This window comes from Cryptomeria japonica, chromosome 6 (genome assembly GCF_030272615.1).
Source record: "Cryptomeria japonica chromosome 6, Sugi_1.0, whole genome shotgun sequence".
NCBI lineage: Eukaryota > Viridiplantae > Streptophyta > Pinopsida > Cupressales > Cupressaceae > Cryptomeria > Cryptomeria japonica.
In genome coordinates, this window is record NC_081410.1 from 199,252,444 (window position 1) to 199,273,981 (window position 21,538).

Consider the following 21,538-nt stretch of genomic DNA (forward strand, 5'->3'; position numbering starts at 1 on the left):
GTGAATAGTCTTACAACATCAATGAACAACTATTAAGCTTTGCAAGAATTTATCAATCAAGTAAAATATAATTTAGAATTCGCATCATCGAACAACTATTCAAGCTTTGCAAGAACTTATCAATCAAGTAAAATATAATTTAGAATTCGCATCATCGCACATTGGGATTGTTAATAAAAGATCTAGCAATTAAAGAACAATTGAAGATAGATTTAAAATTCACTTTTATTTTTCCAACCCTCATCTATTTCTTATGTTTCATCAAAAGAATGATTCAGGATTTTGACGAGTCATTTTAAATCTCACAAGGCTATACAATAAATAAAGTTTTACATGTGATTTTTCATCTTCTTCTTATTATAGTTTTAATGAAAATGAAGACTTGTGTTGGCTAATAAAGTTATATTTTCACAAAGTGGGTCTATTTTCATGCTAATTATTCTATCAATTATGTAGCTTTTGTGAATTGCACCAACCAAAGCGCTTCCTAACTAGGAGTTGGTAAATCCTCTCTATTTTTGTATTTTCTAAATTATTATTTCATTAAAATTGCCTCTAGTCTAGACCACAAGTTTAATAATGAAGCAAAATGGGAAGCAACAATTTAAGGCTTGAATCGGGGATGACTCCAAAGTGCAACGATTAGCTGTGAGCCTCCTACATGGGAGGTCTTGAGTTCGAGCCTACTCGGCTGGTTCTTAACTCCGCGGAAAAGCTAAAAATACCATTTCAGCTGTGACTTGTCAAAAAAAAAAATAGGACTTGAAGCTAACAATCTATATTCACTACGAATAGTGATTATGAAGAAGGATTCAACATTGCTTGTTTCTAATTTGTATAAAATGTTTGCTAGGTTTGGTAATTCAAGCCGCTCCTAAAGGAGCAAGAAGATTGAAGAGAATTGTCAAGGGAGCAAAGTTCTCGGCTAAAATTGTCTCTTATAAAGAATGTAACAAGGGAGCAAAGTTCTTGGCTAACAAAGGGACTGATCTTGCTCTTAGGCGCAAAAATGAATCATCAAATGGAAGGATAAAAGGGACAGATATATTATTCACTTGGACCCTGCAGCCTTCAAGCTATCAAGGTCTTCATTTCTAACCTTGTTTCTTTTGTATTTTGGACGGTTTAGTAATTGGTCGTTCAAGGTCTAAGACTTCATTATGAGGAGCAGATTGAAATTAATAGACAGAAATTCAAGAGAACTCCTCCAAGGATAAAAGAGCGAGCTCCTCAAATAAAAATAATATTATTATTAATTTAAAATTATAATTTGTCCTTTATGTATGTAGTAAATAACAGTTCTTAAAGAAAGTTAATATTAAGTAAATAAAATAGCTTGAGACTCATATATATACTAGTTGTTTACATGATTCAAAATTGTGTAAGTTCTCTGAAACATTATTATTTTAATATAACCTTCAATCAGAACGTATATACATCAAAAAGCACACTATAAGGTGATATCCACCTTAAATTTTAGATTATTTTCCATTGGACAATGATTCATAAGACCTTAAACTAAAAATTCTCTCAAACTACAATTTGTAAAGAGGAGTAATCCCCAGTAACTTAAAACATTCTCTGATGACAATTGCTGTAGCCTCGCATAGCAATAACCTACTTGTCTCTTCCTCAGATCCCACAACCTACAAAACAGAACATTAGGTTAATTGTAATTAGGGAATCAACAATGAATATAACTCAAGTCTGAAAACTAGCTCAATATAATTGCAAAAAAAAAAGTCGAACTCGCTAGCTTGACATTTGACAAACAACTATGCAAACAAAATGTTGATGCCAAAGAAAATATCAAGATGGCTTTTAAGTAGTTAATTGTTTTTTCCCTTCATAACTTAAAAATGTTTCCAATGAAATTGAGCAAATAAAAATATGTGCAATATATATTCCTAAACATTTCTGAAATTTTCTTACAATACATAATAAGTGATTTCACGCATTTCCTGATTTAAAAACTAAAGTTTGAAAACCTTAAATAGTCATACCATTCCTTCCCCTCAAAAAGAGGGCTAGAAAATGCAGTTCCTACCCTTCAACGTCTAAATAGACAACTCTCTTCCATCAGGAGGATGAAAATGAATAATATGAGATTAAATGATTTCATAACAACATACTGTTTAAAGGATCTTTCTTTAATGTCAAATAAAGTTAGATTTGTCAATGACGATTGTGGTGAAAGGAAACAGTATTTTGTCAACACAATCACAGGTCTGATTAAGGTTTGATGAACCTAAATTAGGGAAAAGTGTTTATAATGAAAGATAGTACGAAGACAAATTTCAGACAAAAAAATGTTAAGATAGCAGAAAATTAGATGAATGCTCACTAACAGAGCCCATCTCAAAATTCAAAGCCAGGTCCTTTCATTTAATACAATCATGACTCCTTTAATTAAGTTATTGATTTACCAGGCATATTACTGAAAAACGTATCTTTTTCTTTCATTAAATTTGTTCTATAGTTCAACTTATAGAAAAAGCAATACACTATTTACTGATTGTGTTTGAAGATGGAACATCGAAGTTGCTATGGGACTTATGGCAATATTCATTGAAGAGAAAAGTAGCTCATATTGCACTGTGGCAATTTCAAATGTCAACTGATTTTCTTTGAATCCTGATTAGTGGTTACTAATAACATTGTAGACATGTTAATATTTATGGAGACACTTTTATTTTTTCAGTATCATATGTAATAATTTCTTCATTATTATGCAATTTTTTTTGTATAAGTAGCCTCAAAAGTTACATTTTTCAGCAATATTTTAATGCTTAATCTCTAAATCAATAGTAAAAACTGACATTACATATGTGCTCTACAGTTTTTTTGGAGAACTTAGAATGTAAACACTGTAATCTGTACATCATGCATTTCAGGAATCTTAGCTGCAGAGCAAAAGAAAAGGCCCAACTACCAATCATTAAGTGGGTATAAATCTAAACTATTTACTTTTAAGAGCCATTTACCACCCTCTTTGCTCTCTACAGGGGAGGGCCATTACAACTGTTTAAAACATTACAATACAAGGAAAATATCTTTGATTGGAATTATTTATTAAGTATTACTTACTTCAGAACATGAATTACAAAATAACTTGCAAGTTGACTTCAAATTTTGAAGCTTATAGGGCTGAGTTAGGAAATACCTTGCAAGTTGAATAGAACTTTGTAAAATTTTCAGATAAGTTATAAAGGTACTCGCATAATGTATTTGGCAAAAGTTCAGTGCAAGCATCCTCCACAATCTGTGCACAGAGCATGACGATTTAAGTACACTAACATAGAATGGATGTGATAAAACACAAAGAATATGTTTTCTACAAATAAAAAATATTATTGCAAAACTTCCAATGAAAGTCTCTATGGATACTAAATCTGTACACAAACTGAATCAGTGAATATCTATGTGGTCATTAATAGACTACAATCCATTTTTAATATCTTCAAATTTTGTTCCAATGTAAACTTATGTACCTCGGAAAATTGAATGAGATGCATTCCTAGCAGCCGTTCATTCTCATGAATCAACTGAATGCTTCCTGTCTGTAAATAATCAATTCCACAAGCCGTCAAACTACAAGTATGAATTCTAAACCCCCACCCAAATCATCACCAAAAGTAAGTCTCATTTAAAGCAGTTCAAGTACTTGCCTTCTTGAGTTCCTCTATGTCTTTTCCAGACTTCCTAATGATAGAACATATGCGAGCATGCGCATACAAAAGATAAACTGCTGTATTTCCCTGAAAACATATGAAAAAGCAACATCTCATGTTAGTTTGGAACATGACTTTGAAGGTTGTTAACTTTGTCTAATAAAATGGGGTGTTTCATGTCACTGACATGTAAAATGTAACAAATCAATATTAAATGTGCAACCTCGAGAAAAATTCAAAACTGATTGAATGATGGTAGATATAAAATGCAATGCATATGGCAACATCCTCAAGGACTCAAAAGAAACACACTGTATGTTAATCAATCTAACTTTAGACTTAAGAGATTGCATTACCCTCATGTTAATCAATCTAACTTTAGACTTAAGAGATTGCATTACCCACTACAAGTTGGTTCAATTTAGTGTGTGGAACTACATAGAAATTGACATTCATTAATGCAGAATTGTTGAAATGGATTTTACGAGTTTAATGTACCTGAAGAAAAGGCTAAGAGAACAATGCAATAGGAAGAGTTCAACATATTTGTATGTGAAGAGATAAATGTGCATACCTTGCACTTCAACCATTTTTTTTTAATGCCGCTCTGCATGGATGGCATAAATGCATGGTCTTGGAACCCAATTTGTCTCTTTTAGCACATTAATTTATCCTGACCCTGAGCCTATCCTCTAATATGCTAACATGTTTGTATGTGTAGAGATGAATGTGCATACCTTGCACTTCAACCATTGTGTTTTACACCACTTTAAATGGATGGCATAATTGCATGGTCTTGGAACCCAATTTGTCTCTTTTGGCAAGTTAACTGTTGCTAACCCTAAGCCTATCCTCTAATATGCTAACTCTTTCATTCTCAACAGGACCGGTCTAATTTTGTAGGGCTCTACTTCCTTGGACTAGGCTTCCCACAAAATTCTATCACCTCGACAGAATTGCGCCCACGTCTAGTCCTCCCATTCTAAAATTTCAAATCTCCACTTCTCAGGCCAACACTGTAAGAAAAAGACCATTGTTCACTGGCTTGCACGCCAAAGGTCTCAAGTCGTGTGACTAGCACTTGCTAATTAAGGACATCATCTTAGGTCATTTTATTTGTGGGCTCAAAACACAAAAGTATCTGCATTTAGTTGTAGTCTCAGCCTATCCCCTAGAAAGAACTATGCCCAAGGCATAGTACTACAATTTTAAATTTCAAATCTCCACTTCTGAAGCCAACACTCTACGAATATGAATACAATCATCAGCTTGCATACCAATGGTCTCAAGCTGTGCATCTAGGACTTTCATTACAGAAATCATCTTAGATCATTTTAATCATCAACTCATAACCCAAAAGAATCTGCATTTGATCAGTCAGTCTCAGATCAATTTCAGTTTACTCAGTCTCAGTTACATCAGCATATGCATTGTCTATTAGGCATGAATTCAATCTTGTTACATCTACCATTGAGCTTGACTGCTATCAAGGAAATTAACAATCTTCCCTTTATCTATAGCAGGCCCCAAAAGCTGCTTTCAGCAATACTGTTTTCTCAAATGCAAGCACCTGCACATGCAAATAAGTTCTACAAATCTTGAAAGTGAAAATAAACATCACACAAAAGCAAAGTGTCCCAAGACCAAACTGTGGGTGCAGCCAAGTCCCTAGCATTAATAATCATTAATTATCTATGTCATAGACTTCTGATCACTAACCCAATACTGATCCCAATTTTCTGTCATAACATTTCAGTCAATCAAAGAGGCCAAAGTTGACATCAGACCCTTAACCAAATAAGCACTCCTCAACAGTTCTATTCTCTCTATCTCAAGTACTTAGATCTTTGTTTGCATTGAACAATATTGGCTCTTTTAAGAATCTAGCATTTAGTACAATTAGATTCCTCTATTTCGGGTGTGATTTATTTCCTTCCATTATGATAGTGAGCTGAAAAATCAACAATATTATAAAGCGAAACATTAAAAATCATAAGTGCTAAATAAAGCTTACATATGAATTTCACAACTAGATATGTCCAACTATGTTACGAACCAAAGAAATGGTTGAGAGAGCATTGTTGAGATCATCTAGTTTGATAAAGGTTAATTCACATTTTCTTGATTTAGATGATAATTCAGGATAAAGGCAAATAAAAATAATGGAATATGACGAGACAAGGCATACATGAAGGATCAATCCTATGATCTGTGTGGCTGGGTTTTTCACCCTCAGGTGGAGGGTTTTCCCAAGATAAAATTATGTGTATCTTGTTCTTGTAAGATTTCTAAGTTTCAGATTGTTGTGTCTTCCCTTTCTTATTCTAACATTAACATTAGCAACTAGCTATTGTATCCAACTTCACATCACAATGTGAATATGTAATTCACACACATTCAAGAATCAAATGTGTAATAGAATTTTGCAACAAAATTGTTTTTTAAGAAATGTAAGTATTTTTTTAAGTTGTTGAGTCTTGTCGAGTTGCAAATTTTGGGTTTATTGAGTACTCTCTAAGTTTGAGTCTGCAAACTATGTTTAGACAATTTCCTTCGTTGACCCTAATATAGATAATTCCCACCATTAGCCCTATGTGGAAAGATACCTATGGTATCCCTGATATAAGTTCCAACAACATTCCAACATTGACCACAAATAACAAAAATGAAAGAAAAAACAATCTTACAAAACATAAAGACATTGAAATGCCCAGGGAAAACCCTTTTGGAAAAAGCCAACAACAAAACAATTGTATTACAACATAGAGATTGACACTTTCAACCATAGAAGAAACCATGCAAGATATGACCTACCCTCAGGAAGTCTCTCCTCTCACTCAGATGTTCCTTGGATAGCAGGCATCTTCCCAGCCATAAGTAATCATCCTTGCTATCCTCATGAGAATAATCCAAGAACAAATGAGAGCCACATGTCTAACTCTATGCTCCTCAAGATCCCCTCAACAAGCTACAAAATCCTTTAGGTGCTTGCACCAAGCTTCACTCACAATGAGCATGCACAAGTGATGAATAAACTTTATACCACGCCTTTCATTTATATGCAAGTGTGCAACAAGAAAAGAAAACTTTCTTACAACCATCATTTAATGACCCAATCACCAATAAAGTTTGCCACTAAGATCATGTGACATCACATTCTCGAAGGCACCAATATTGCTCCCTCAAAACCCAACACCCAAGTTTGACTTACAAATATAACCCAAACATTAAATATTTTTTACATTATTGAATGCATTTTATAATTATCTTCAACCATTAGATGCAATCCTCTAATGAGCCCAATAATCATTTGCTCACTAAATGATGACCCTCGTACTAAACGCATTTCCCCCAATGTGCCACTAACATTTAATGCATTTCGCATTGTAACACACAAATATCCCTACAAAGATATTGAGTTCCCCCAAAGTGTGGTCCTCTGCATAGAGATGGACCACAACTTTACAAAATATCGAAAATTTCTATGCAAGGTGCATAAAACCTTATCCCAACAAAAACAAGAAGTAAAGTCACCATATTAGCCGAAAAATATATAGAACTTGGAACTTCAACTCCAATTCCACAACTTATCCTAGGGCATTCAAGTAATAAATACTTATTGATGAATTAATAGAGATATATAAAAGATAGAAGGATCACTTATGTACACCTTATATACACAATAAAAGGATCCATTATGTACAAAGAAGAACATTAAGCCCCAACCAATTATTACCTATTGAATATGCCTCAAATCCTAGTTTACAGATTTGAACTCAGAAAGTACTCGGCAAGCCAAAAAAAATTGACTTGACAAAAGCCCAACAAAATGTGGCAGCTTGAATAACATGTAATTTTTTGAAAAAAACTTAAACTTTATGCAAAATATATCAAATGAGTTTGGTGGGGGTGAAAGGGCAACACCCCCAATGTGTCCCCTATGTTGGATATTTTGTCATTGATGTCAAAGGATGATAGTATAATTCTCAGAGGATTACTCAAAGTAATAGATTGTGCTGCCTGGTTGTCTACTTGAGGTGCTTGAGCTACTTGTGCTGCTTAAGCTGGTTGAGCTGGTTGGTTGTGTGTTTCAGCTGCTTGCTTGGTTAGTTGAGGTGCTTGGGTACTTGGTTGAGATGTGTACTTGTTTGGTTGAGCTGCTTGAGCTTCTTGCTTGACTACTTGAGCTGCTTGCTTGCCTGTTTGTGCTGCCAGGTCGTGTGCTTCAGCTGTTTGGGTGCTTAATTCAGCTACTTGCTTGTCTGCTTAAGCTAGTTAATTGTCTTCTTCAACAGCTTGTCAGTTGCTAAAGCAGATTACGTGCCAAGTCAAGTTGCTATGTCAGATTACTTGCCATGTCAACTCTTGAATTTATGTGGCCCAATTTAATATGTTTTCATCCCACATATTTTCTACAAATTCTAGAAGGCATCAGACTTTGGATGTTTCATGGACGTGGCTATTGATTGCGCAATATGTAACACCTCTCTAAGTTTAGCGCTGAATTCAGACAGAGTGGTTAACTCCAGTTCGTGGTCTTCATTAAAGAGGACGTGTCATGCTCTTAAAAAAAGAAGATGCTGAAAGGTTTTTTTTCTCCATGATAAGCACATCTTACATTTTGGAATACAATATAGATGCTGCCAGATGTGAGGCCGTTTCTTTTTTCTCTTTGATGCCAGCTATAGATCACCATGAACGTGTTGTTCTAGATGTGACGGGGTGCGTAAGGTTTGAAAATCCATTCATTTCTTCTATAATAGATATTAACGTATATAGCAGGTGCGTTAAAAAAAAAAGGAGAGTGTTCAAAAAAAAAATCAACTATACAGCAGCCAATGGTATTGTTTGTGGATGTGTAGACGTGGTAAAAAAAATAGAAGAAACAGATTGCGACTAAAAGAAAAAATTTTGAGGTGTGAGGTTGTTGGACAAGTTGGGTATCTTATTCGATACGGTGATTGAAGTGGTGTGAAGAGGGGCAGTATGAAAAAAAATAATAAGGACGAGCTTTCTATTTACAGGGCAGGACCTTTTTCAGTTGCGGCTGGAGAAGATATTGCTGCTACAGTTTCAAATATATGAGGAAGGAAATCGAATGAAGTGTGGAGTTTTCAGTGTGTTGTTTTCAGACATTGCAGAAATTTTTACAGAGTTACATACAATCAATATATACTGTGGTGTGAAGACAGTCTGAAAAAGTTAGCTGTGAGTTCTAAATTATATTGAGTTTTGTTTGTGCAATTAGAGGTTGGTGCCTTTGCAGATTATTTGAGGTGGTGCTCCACTTGAGGTCGATGCCTCTGTTGTTTTGAGTTGGTTCTCTATGTGTGAGTTTTAGCTCACTTATATAAATGGGTTGGTGCCCACATTTTAAATGAAAGATATTGTATACCGTGGTTTTTTATCCAAAAGGGTTTTCCATGAAAAAAATTTGGTGTTTGTTTCTTGCTGATTAATTTATTGAGTTTTATGTTTTGAAAAGTTGAGAATACTTTTCAACACCCCCCCCCCCCAAAACCCTTTCAGTATTCTTTGTGTGCTCTTTACCCTATCCCGATATACAATGAAACCCCTAACACCAAGCCCAAATGAAGACCTTCAAAATCACACAAAGCTTCATGGAGCACACAATTTTTATTTTTTCAAAAGGCAAAAAATAATGCGAAGTAAAAATAAAAAAGTCAACCCGTTAATGGGTCTATGAGGGTTAATCCTCCTTCCAATCCGAGGATAGAACTGATTGAGGAATGGCGACCCCCTGAATATGGATGGATCAAAGTAAATTTTGATGGAGCATCACATGGTAACCCTGGACCTTCAGGTGCGGGATGTGTTGTGAAGGATAGTGATGGGAAATTGCTAGCTCTTGGGAAACTCCGTCTTCCTGATGGTTCAAATAATGATGCGGAAGTTCAGGCCACATTGCTAGCCATTCAGCTAGCTAAGGTTCTAGGAGTTTCGAAAATTCACATTGAAGGTGACTCCCAGATAATTGTTCAATCTATCATTAAAGGAAGGGCCCAGAGCTGGAACCTTGACAGATAGATTAAGTGCATTGTTAACCTCCTCGACTCCTTTCAAGAATTCAAAATTTATCATGTCTTGAGAGAGGGTAACTCCAACGCAGACAAGTGTGCAAATGAAGCTCTACAGCTTCAAGTTGACGAGATTATATTCAACCTCCCTATAACGGCTAGTGTCTAGCAAAGTCATCGCCATGTCGAATGGCTCGTGGATACGGCTTGCCACCCCACTGGACCCGGGCAATTTTGACATTTAATGCATGTCAGGAAGAAGATCTATCAAGCATGGATTTATCCAATCGAAGTATACGGTAGGATTCCCAAAGTGGTTGACGGCGGAGTGAGCTACTACGATCGGTGGGATGTCTATCCACAGTGACAGGGAATAAATGAAGATTTGGTCCTTCCCACGCTTGCCAACCTGTGGCGTACTTCATATTAATGATGCCTCAAAAACGGGATAAACATTCTGGCTTCTTAAGTTAGCCAAGGAGACATATGGGGTGCAGTTTGATAATTAAATTATATGCAGTGCTGTGTAGGTGACAACTGTGCGTAAAGATGGAGCCAAACTTTTCCTTGGTGTCGTCAAAAACCATGGTGGCTTTTTGGGGGCAGGATTCTGATGAACGACTATCCAATGTCTTCTGCTTTGAAGACCCTGACTTCATGGCCAATCTGAAACTGGTTCTGGGTGAAGAGTATATCCAGGCACACTTTAAGTATTGGACGAATGTTGATATTGCTTCTCTATTCGTGGCCTAGTGCTTTGAATTATTGTGAAAGGAGAGAGTTAAGTGGGTGGTGGAGTGTTGTGTGAAGGAGGAACGGCAGGGGAACTTAGACAGCTTCCTCAGGATGTCGCGAGGAGATGGTTTTATTTGCCCAGACGGAACATGGCTACACGTAAGTGAATTCCTGCCTCCAAAACACCCATATTTCATTCGGAGTGCTACTTGTAGCAAGGAGATTCGGAGAGCCACAACGCAAGCAGGTATGCAAGGGGTGGTGGAGTTTTTAGAAGCACAAGCACGCGAAGCGGTGGGTAGGGAGATTGCCAAATGGGGTCCATTGTGCTCGGCAGTTGTGGAAGGAAGCACTTCATCGACACCAAAGAGGAAGTGAGGAAGGCCAAGCAAGTCCAATCCGTGCAAGCCCAAGCGCACCATCTGGATAGGCTTTCCTCTTGAGGATGAAGACGATCCAGATGAGGAGGCACCAGTCGAGGCTAAGTTGCACGGGTCGAGCAATTCCACGGAGTTGGTCCCTGTGTGATGATTATGTTTTCTTGTCGTCTGTATGGTCGGTATAATCTATAGGGTCTGTGTTTTGTCGAAAAGGTTTTTTTGTATGACATATTTCTATATGTTTCTGTATGGTTGGGGGTTAAGCGGTTTCTTCTTGTACGGGTGGTTTTATGACTTGATACCAGGACGTTGTAATCAATGTTTTGAATTAATATATATATATATACAATATTCACCAAGCAAAAAACAAAAAAAAATCAAAATGAAAACAACATTTTTAAAGTGTCCAACATGGTGGAATAGGTCTTTTAAAAGGAAAAATTGCATCTTTACAACATTTTTTGTGTTTTTTGGAGGAGTGAGTTAAATAGTCAAACTCGTTGAATTTCAACAAGTTTTTGTAGCACTCACAAAAACTTGGCATCAAAACTCTAACAAGTGAACATTATGAATACTTCATCAAGAAAATTATGCCCCAAACCATTGTTTGCGAACTCTGAGTACTCACTCCGAGTTGCCAAGTATTCTCTATCTTTTTTGCTAGGCGAGTTTTTACAAGATTAACTCACATTTTTATAGAGATAGGAAAAACACGGGTAAAAATGTTGATGCATGTAAAACGCTAGTTAAAATGTGTTTTTCACACTTTATTTTGCCATTAAACCATGCATTTTCTCTTTCAAGATACCAATTTTTAATTTTATACATTTTGTAATTGAATTTTGCAAAAAAATATGTTTCTTTAAAAAAAATTAATTTTTAGTACTTTCTAAGTTGCCAAGTTCTTGCCGCATTTTTGTCGTATTTGCCGAGTCAAAAAATTTGGGCTTGCCGACTACTCTCCAAACCAAGTCTACGAACTATGCCCCAAACCACCTAAGAGTTATCTTTTGCATCATTGAAGTCAAATAATTGAAATACGAACTTGAATAAAATAATTGAAATACTCCGAACATACTTAGTAATAAACCAAACCCTTTAGATAGGGCAATACCATCCAATGCTCTTTATTGGAAGAAGCCACTACACACTATATCTGCTAATGAGATCCCAAACACATATTACTCTTCATATATCGACTCATTACAATGTCTAGCACTCAACTACCTACCACTATCACTTACCCACACATGTGGGATATATACTTATAGTTATTTCTAATTAGTTAGTGGGCTGACTTACAAAGCATATGTACCTACACCTTTATTTATCTAAGTTGTCAAACTGAAATTGGGTACAATAAGCTAGTATAACAATTAAAAAAATGGGGATAGGCATGTCCATGCAAAAAATACATGACAAGCATAAATATATACATATTTGCAGTCTACAAACAAAAATTAAGTTCAGAATATTACATTTCATACAAATGCTAAACAGAACTACCATAAATATTACAAAAAAAGTATACTAATTCAATATCAAGTCAAACTCAAATGTCATGATAGATATTCAATGTTCAAGATTAAAACAATACAACCAATCATAGTTTGAAAAACTCACTAAAAACTCAATAGACCCAAATTTGACACGGACTTAACAAAAACTCATCAAAACTTGGACAATTTAAAGAAATACGCATACAAAACTCCTACAACAAAAACACCACAAAACTTGACAAACACCTACAACCTTTCTATGTACTCATGGGTACTCACCACAAGTCACTCTATGAACTCATTAGAAACTCAACTCATTGACTTGGCAAGGTTGAGATCAAGTTACTTTGTTTAAAAGATTGCTCGAAAGTACTCAGCAAGTTTTAAATCTATGCAATTGGTAATCAACATCATATGAGTCTTCATTCAAGACCTAAATCATCATCACTATTTATATAAGATGAAGTAGGTAGATTAACAGAGCCACAATCACTTTGGAATCTTATTATTATTTGATTTAACATTTGGTTGTATTATTGTCGCCATAATTGAATGGAGCAGGTGATCAAAAACTTCAGGTGTATTGATGACCCTCCAAGTGGGAGAAATGACTAAGAGGTTAAGGCATTTGTTTTCAAGCCTTGACCAAGGCAGCCATCTTCTACGAACTTTCAAACACCAAACAAAACAAGATAAAAGTGCTCTTTCTATTGTGTTTCTTGCAAAACATGATAGACAATGTAGGTAGATTAGAACAACCACAATTGCTTTGGAACCTTATTATTATTTGGTTTGGTTGTGTTATTGTCATTATAATCAGGTGCAGCACACAATCCCTAAAACTTCAAGCACATTGATGACCATCCAAATGGGAAGACTAAGAAGAAGGTTAAGGCATTTGTTGTCAAGCCTTGACCAAGGCAACCATCTTCTACTAGTTTTCATACACTAAACAAAACAAAAATGATATAAGTGCCCTTTCTGTTGTATTTCTTGCAAAACGAGATAGATAAATAAACCAAGTGTTTAATTTTAATATCGTCTTTCCATCAGTTCACAAAATTTCATCCAAGAGGGGTCTTTGCAGAGCTTCTTCATTGCTAATGGAGGGGGTTTTCTTGTAGAGGAAGTTGCTTGAACACCAGAATGGTTTATTTTGTTTTAATTATTTTTCCCCATTCATAACATTATTTCTCAATGGTTGTGGCATTGGTGAGTTCTGAAACCCTAACCTACTGCCTCCCATACTTGTCAGGTTAGTGGCTGCATGGAGAAGATGTGGCAAGGGCATCAAGCAAGATTAGAAAAAGTAACAAGGGAAATGGAGTAGGGCGTGATTGCAGGCCTCTAAGCGATCCAAAATTTAAGAGATAGAGGGTGGCAGCAAACAGGGTTTGCATTTTTTATTTGAATGATTCAAGGGATTCAAAATGGTCCATTGGGTGGTTTGAACCCTAGCCCTTTGAGTTCATCAATGAGATTGCAGCAAAGAAAAGTTTTATTGCCTAGGAACATCCAAAATCATTTTGGAATTGCCTAGACACACCAAGAATCATCTTACTACAATTGGGTTCAATCTAAACAATTTTGGCATATATTTTTGTGCCCTACCCAAATCCCCGAATGATATGATTTCAGTTCCAATTCCAGTTCGTTGTGTTGCCTAAATAGTCAAGGTCTCAAGTCGATTCAATAACCTAGTTATTTATTAATATCTAATATATTATCATAGCATACCCTTGGGTACATGACACACTCCTTCAAAAGATGACAATCATACAAAATTTAGGGACTGTTGGTGGATCAATGTTTATCATATCAACAGTCAAAGCATAAATAATAACAAACTAGGTTAATTATAAATTATGAGTTCAATGGATTAGAAGGTGACAAGCCAAATTAAGAGTTTGATGGATTCAAAAGAATGAAAACAAGTTACACATTAAGGGATGCCCTATGAAAAGTCAATTTATTGTATAGAAGTTATAGCATCATAATGTGAGTATATGAATCAATGCAAGCGTGTTATGTTTGTGCACTATCTCTCTTTCCCCAAAATTGTTGACTTTAATTAACTTATGCACCATTCAATCATTAACATAATATTCCACCACAAGGTAAGCAACACCATTACATCCATGTGTCAGCCAATGCGACCTAAAAGATAATAGAGTTTCCTAATATGGTAGAACTCCACCAGTGAAATTCCTTTAGAAAAAATGGCAACATACCCGAACATCCAACATTTGATCAAAATTAAACGTGTAGTTTGTTAGCCTGTTATTCTTCAAATCCGCATACCTGAAATCCAATAAACAAATTAAACTATATTACAAATATCTAAAACCTGGAACTTTTATTTGAAAAAACATGTACTGAGTAAACAATCATTCACAATAGATAAAATCCCAGTACCATCAAAGAAGACAAATATCTGTATACCTACAAAGTTTTGCTCCAACCAAAACTGTAATTCCATGATCCATCAATATAGTAGTATGAAGCAACTTGTAAAATGTAGTTAGCAATATATAAAATTAAGAACATATGATTTTCAGTCCATAAAAGATGACCACAAAGCTTTTAGAAGAAAGATTTATAGAAATTTTTGCAGTGATGTTTCAGATCACACTCTGTCATCCATCATCTGGATGAAAAAGATGCGCAAGGATTGTGGATGATAGCTCTAATAATAAGAGCCAACTAGAGAAAGAGAAAACAAAGTTACATCTAATAACCATTATTATGACTACAATAATTTTACAACTCATTCAAAAAAAAGTATATTTTATCACTCCAGAATATGACTCTTTTGAAAGTTAATAAATGGTCTTAAAAAGTGGGCTTAATTCAAAGCAGTGAGGAATATATTGATGTTTCAGATCACACTCTGTCATCCATCATCTGGATGAAAAAGATGCATAAGGATTGTGGATGACAGCTCAATAAATAAGAGCCAACTTCAGAAAGAGAAAACAAAGTTACATGAAATAACCACTATTATTATTACAATAATTTTACAGCTTATTCAAAAAATTAGTATATTTTATCTCTTCAGAATATGAGTTTTCTGATTAAATTAATAAATGGTCTTAAAAATGGGCTTAATTCAAAGCAGTGAGGAATTTTCTGCAATGAGTGAAAGTTTGGCAGAGAAACAAGAAGGAAGAAGGCTTCATGGGGTTGTAAACTTTTCTTGCAAGAGAAGAAAGAACAATTGTATCAAGGAATAAGCATCATCTAACTCTTCGCCAACGGTCATGGTAAAACAGACCTCTTTGGGATGAATAGTCTCATCCATGTAGTTTCAAATGCTCAATTAGTATTTTAATTTGACAGGTTTTATAACATACCAGAGAGTCAACAGACCCTCTCTATTCTTTGGGAAACCAACGCGTGATGAACAGAGAAAATTAATCTTAAAAAAATCCGAGTTAAATATGATTTGTTTAATTTATGCCACATGGGTTACAAAAAAAGAATGTGATACCCTCATCTCTATTTAAATAGCCTCCCTGAAGTAACTTTTAAAATAGTTTAGTTCCACAACTAAGAATTTCAAATTTTCCCTGCAAATATGATGCCTTGTACTGAAAGAAAACTCCAACAACAAAAATTTGCTAACATATTCATTTTTATGCCTACATGTTCCTTTATCCTTGTACAAATATAAAAAACAACCAGTTTCTCCTATGTAACATTCAAACTTATATACCTCACAATTATGAGATGGTTATCTTCAATCCTTGGAGAATCTGAGCAATTTTCTGAGTTTGCTACGATGTGCAAAAGTTGTCTTAGTGCAATTTTTTTTCAATATTTTTGTATCTTATTGCAAATACCCTCAATATAGACAAAAAGAAGCTGAAGGATCTGTGGAGAGTAGTTTGAATTTCAATGAACTATGTAAATTCTCCCAAACTTCTTGAAAGATCCAGCTATTTATTTACCTTTCTATCCTTTCTTTCTAAGTCCAAGTGAACAATATCATGTCCAATATGCTCATCATCACAAATCCAAAGAAGTCTAGTAGCTAGTATTGGCATTCTACACTCTTATGAGAATAGTTGATGTTGTCATTGATGGCAACCATCTGGCAACCAACCGGCGGACACCGGCACCGGCATCGGCAACAATGCATACCGGCACTCAGGCCGACATGGAATAAACTTTTGTTTATTGTATTTTAATGTAAATATCTTTTGTAAGCCGACATGGTACATTGTAATAGATTCATATATGTATAAGATCTTATAGGTCATTTTAGGTATGAAGATAGATGAGAAGTATAAGGCAATTTTGTATAAGGTGATATAGTTGACAGCGAAGGTTTTGGTTATTGTCTGAGCTTAAACCAAAACTGAACCTGGCATATAAGATGCTGTTTTGAGCAGTACATTGTGTTGGATTTTGATAATCCATTTTGTAGTCAGTGTGACTCCTATTTTGTGATCGAGCAATGAGCTCTAGGTTGTTGGCCTCCCTGCATGTGCAGGCCCCTCATTGTAAGTAGTATTTATTCATTGGCCAGTGAGTAAATATTGTGGGTCACAAATCCCACCAAGGTTTTTCCCACACCAGGTTTCCTCGTTAAATATCTTGTGTTATGGTGTGTCTCTATGTTGTCTCTATTATTTGTATTTGCTGCATTAATTCTTATTTACCGGTACACTATTTTGGGATGCAAAGTTATTAATAAGTTTAAATTCTGCTAACCGGTTAGACATTGATTCACCCCGCCTCTCAGTGTCTTTGGGACTGTCATTGAATCTAACAATTGGTATCAGAGCCTGGTCCTCTATTTTCAAAAGCCTAACAGCTTGAGGAAGATTCTGATACCGATACAGATGGAGAACTTAAGAAAATAGTTGGAAAGAGCTCTTGAAGATGTTGATGCGGAGAAATTGAAGAATATCAAACTTGAAGATGATCTAAAGATTGCACAGGAATTCATAAAAAGACTTCAGGAGAACTTTGATATAGCACAAAATAAAATAAAAGAACTTCATGAGAAGATGCAGAATGATGATGATGAAAAAGAAACTCTTAGAGACATTGCAAACAAGTTGAGACAAGAAAACAGTAATATGAAGAATGAAATGCAAGAAATGACTCTGAGGTTATGTAAAGATATTGAAGACAGGAAGAAGAATGAAGAAGACTTGACTAGGAGACTTGATGCTGAAAATGAAAATTTGAGACTTAGTCATGAAAATGATATGTTGAAGATAGATCTGATTCACATGCAACATGATAAAACTGAGCTTATGAGACAAGTTGGAATTCTAGAAATGAGTTGGCTACTGCAAATAAACACAAAGACAAATTCAAGAAAAGTTCAGAAGAACTTGATGACATGCTGAAAAGTCATAAACCTAATGGAGATACTACTGGACTTGGATTTGGAGTTGGAGAAAGTTCTGATACTGCAAACAATCAAGATCAGAACAAACCGGTAAGACAACCTATTGCTTACAAATTTAATGGGAAATGTTTCAATTGCAACAAATATGGTCATAAAGCAAATCACTGTAGATTTAGAAATAATCAGAATAGGAACTCACCCATTGGTCAATGTTCCAAATGCAAAAAAGTTGGTCATAATTCAGAAAATTACAGAATGAATGTGAAATGCTATGTTTGTGGAAGATTTGGACATTTATCTAATCAATGCAGATCACAAACCGGTCAAGGATATGGAAAGGCTATTCAGAGGAATAATGTGACTTGTTATGCTTGTAACAAGATTTGACATATTGCTAAATTTTGTAGAAGCAAGAATGCACCGGCAAACAATATGAGATCTAGATTTAAAGGCAAAGAGAAGGTAGAAGAAGTAAGGCGAGAATTTTCTAAACAGTGGATTAAGAAAAGAGATCAGAGAACTGATGAAACTATATCTTCACCGGTAGAACAGAGTAATCCTCCACCGGCAGGAGATTCTTCATCTAACTAAGGAACAATCCTTAGGGGGTATTGCAGAAAGTTGAAGATCATGCATTCTACCCTCGGTTGATGGTGAGAAGATACATTTCTTCTTTATTGGCAGGTGTGTTAAGTTTTCACTTAACCGTCGAGCATTTAATGATGTTTTAAAGAATTTTTGGCTATAAAGCACTGGGAAACCCTCATTTCAAATTCATCGAGCATTCAAACTTTCTATGAGTGTGAAATCGAGCAAAGGCATTCAAGGCGAATCTGAGAAGTGTTTTTCAAGCATTCAACAAACATCCAGATAAGAGGTAAACATTGTTGTGGATAAGGATAATTCAAAGGTTAAGTTAGACAATGTTGACAATAGCAACATAGTAGAGGAACCGATACAAACTGTTGAAACTGAGACATCAACACAAACAGAGCAACCGGCACAAACTGAAAAACCTACTGAAGATAAAGGTACTAGCATAGGGCCACCAGAGACAAAGAAACCAGCAGAGAAACAAACCGAGGCAAAGATGCACACAGAGACGGAGAAACCGGCAATCACAGAAACATTGCAACAGTCTAAGGAACCTTTAAAGGTTGAGATGCAAACACAGACTGATCCACCAGAAGAAAATGCAAGATGGACACATCTGATGGAAGCAAAGAGGTAATAAAAATGATTGGCCAGACATCCAGCACATCTACAAGTGAATTCAGACCTAACAATGTTACAGAGGTACTTTTGGATTCAATTAAGAAGATAACGGATTGCAATGCATTGGCCTATAAGGCAATTGATAACATACTACCCATTCTTAAGTTGATTGCACCAAATTGCAACACAGATCACATTAAGGATTCTTTAGATAAATTGGACACATTGTCCAAATTTATTGTTGATAATGTAATTGTAAAGCAGAAAAAATCGAACCCTAGTCGTTCTCCCCTCCCCAACTCCAAGGAGAGAGAAGGGAGAGTCACTAGGGTTGATGGTTTTCACTTAGGGGAGACTTTACATTCAAAAGAGGGGTTGAAACCCACAAGATCCAATCCCACGCAATGCAAGATTGGATTCTATATGAGTTTCAAGGGTTAAGACATCAAGGATACCCTCTTTTGTAAAGAAATGTAGATAGAAAGATTGAACTAGGAATGCATGTAAAGTGGGAAATATTTGCTTATAAACAGAGATAGGGATATGATATGAAGCTGCGGACCTGGAATTAGCAGTAAAATGTCGAGACGGTGCTGTTCTGCGAATTTGAGCAAAAGTTGACGGGACGATGGCGCCCGGCGTGCACACGGTCCTCCGAAAAATCCGCGAAACGAAGGTGGATCTGTTCATCTCTGCACAAGGATTCCAGATCTTCAATTACAGCCGCGTACCTGCAACCTACACACAGAAAAGAGAGGACGATTGGGGGGTTAGGGATGAGGGGTTTGCCTTTAGGTCAAACCCCGGTTTTGGAATTAACCAAGAAATGAGAATGTTGTAAATGTAAATGTTTGTTATGTAAACAAGTACTGATACCTTGTTGTAAGAATGTTTGTATTCTTACATGCGAAGGTGTAATGTATGTTGTATGTAATGTGTTGTATGTGATCTCCTCTTCAATGGTTGAATCCTTGTCTTGAATGCAACACTTAGCCTTGAATGGAGACTTAGAATGTTCAATTGCTTGAAGGAATGCTTGAATGCTTGAATGTTTGAATGCTTGAATATGGCTTTCGCGCCTTTGCACACATATGTCCTCCTCCCTTTTTGAGAGACGAAATGTAGTTTATATACTTGTCAATTAGGGTTGATAGACTGATTTTTCCGACCTTAGGCCGACCAGGAAACATTATTTTCCAATTTGCAAACTTAAAGACCCGATGCCCAAAAGAGACCGGGCCCAAAATAGGGCCAGGGACCAGGGCGCTGGGCGCCATGGTCCTGGAGGACCAAGACGCTGGGCGCCATGGTCCCACCTCCAGGGACAGCAGGGTGCAAGGAGGATCAGGCCAGGGTGCTGAGAAATGCAGTTTTTGATGTCATGAACAAGTTTCGGGGTCTCCATTCAGGTTCCGTGTTGCATCGCCATCGTGAAGACCCAAATGCGGTCGAAATTGCAAGTGTCGCAATTTTAGGACGCTACATTTAGCCCCCACTTTAGCGGGAGTATAAGCGTACGCTCATACTTCCGATAAAGTACAAGGAAACAACATTGGAAAACTTTCACCATGTCAAGGAGGCAAGATACACCAAGCCCCCAGTGGACTAAGGATCTTACGACTTCGATTGACAAAGTAAAAGGGAAGATCATGAGGGAGAACCATGACTGTCAGTAGTAAGGTTCCCTCACTATGAGTCATGCAAGAAAGATATCAAAAATTTTCAAGGCAAAGCTAAATTTGTCAAGAAATTTTCAAGTATCTTGAAAAGATATGAACGGGATGTATGCCCCCCTACGTTAAAGCGATCGCACACGCCTCACCGGGGGTGATTGCTTTAAGGTAGTGATACATATAAGAAATGAGAAAGGAGCACGTTATCGCAAGGATTTAGCCCCCAAGTGTGAGATAAGCCCAAGGATAATAGACACAAAACACAAAGCACGAGGTGACTTCGCTTTCCTCGGGGTCAGTATGCTGTATGATAATTCATGTATATCATATGTATGTATGCATAATTGTTCTTCATTCCCCAATCAAGGAAGGTCACCTAGAAGAAGGGAACATGTGTCTTTTGAGTCAACATGAGAGAGACCAAAAAGAGATCTCAATGCTTTGCATCGTCCTCAAGTAGACAACACTAAGGACAACAAATAGAAGAATGAGAATAACACATAGAAGAAGTAACAAAAGAGAGGAGGAGAGAATCTGCTATGCTAATGAACTAGTCTAGCACGTCATCTACCCCCCGATCTTGCTGATCAATATTTCGGGAAGGTAGGAAACACGCTAGAGGAGGAACATCCAACACAGCAGATGGAGCTATCACAAGATCCAAACAAGGGCTATGTTCATATCCCAAGCCGCGGTGTTCTTGTCTAGGAGCTAGGATAAGTGCTTTAGAAAATGCGTTAGATAAATGGTTATCAACATCAACATATTCATATTCACTATCAGAATGAACAGGAGTAACATTTTCATCACGAATAACATTTTCATCTATATCATCATCAAGATTTATAAAAATAGGATCTTTAACTCGCACAGGATCAAGACCATCATGCATCTTATGTTTAGGAGATTTCGGCTCAATCGTCGGCTGAGGAGAAAATGGAATAATATTAGCTGAAGGTGTT

At 36.2% G+C, this 21,538-nt stretch overlaps 1 protein-coding gene across 3 annotated transcripts in view; it reads right to left on the reverse strand.

Moving 5' to 3' along the window:
- Nucleotides 1-1,386: 1,386 nt before the first annotated feature.
- LOC131063504 (arginine--tRNA ligase, chloroplastic/mitochondrial) overlaps nucleotides 1,387-21,538 on the reverse strand; it is a 52,544-nt gene continuing 32,392 nt past the window's right edge. For all 3 annotated transcript variants that reach the window (XM_057997347.2, XM_057997348.2, XM_057997349.2), the window contains exons 14-18: nucleotides 14,555-14,624; nucleotides 3,669-3,758; nucleotides 3,492-3,560; nucleotides 3,164-3,262; nucleotides 1,387-1,646 (exon numbers count right to left, since the gene is read on the reverse strand). In XM_057997347.2, the coding sequence (XP_057853330.2) occupies nucleotides 1,536-1,646; nucleotides 3,164-3,262; nucleotides 3,492-3,560; nucleotides 3,669-3,758; nucleotides 14,555-14,624 (439 nt within the window). In that variant the 3' untranslated portion in view covers nucleotides 1,387-1,535. The remainder of the gene's footprint in view (nucleotides 1,647-3,163; nucleotides 3,263-3,491; nucleotides 3,561-3,668; nucleotides 3,759-14,554; nucleotides 14,625-21,538) is intronic.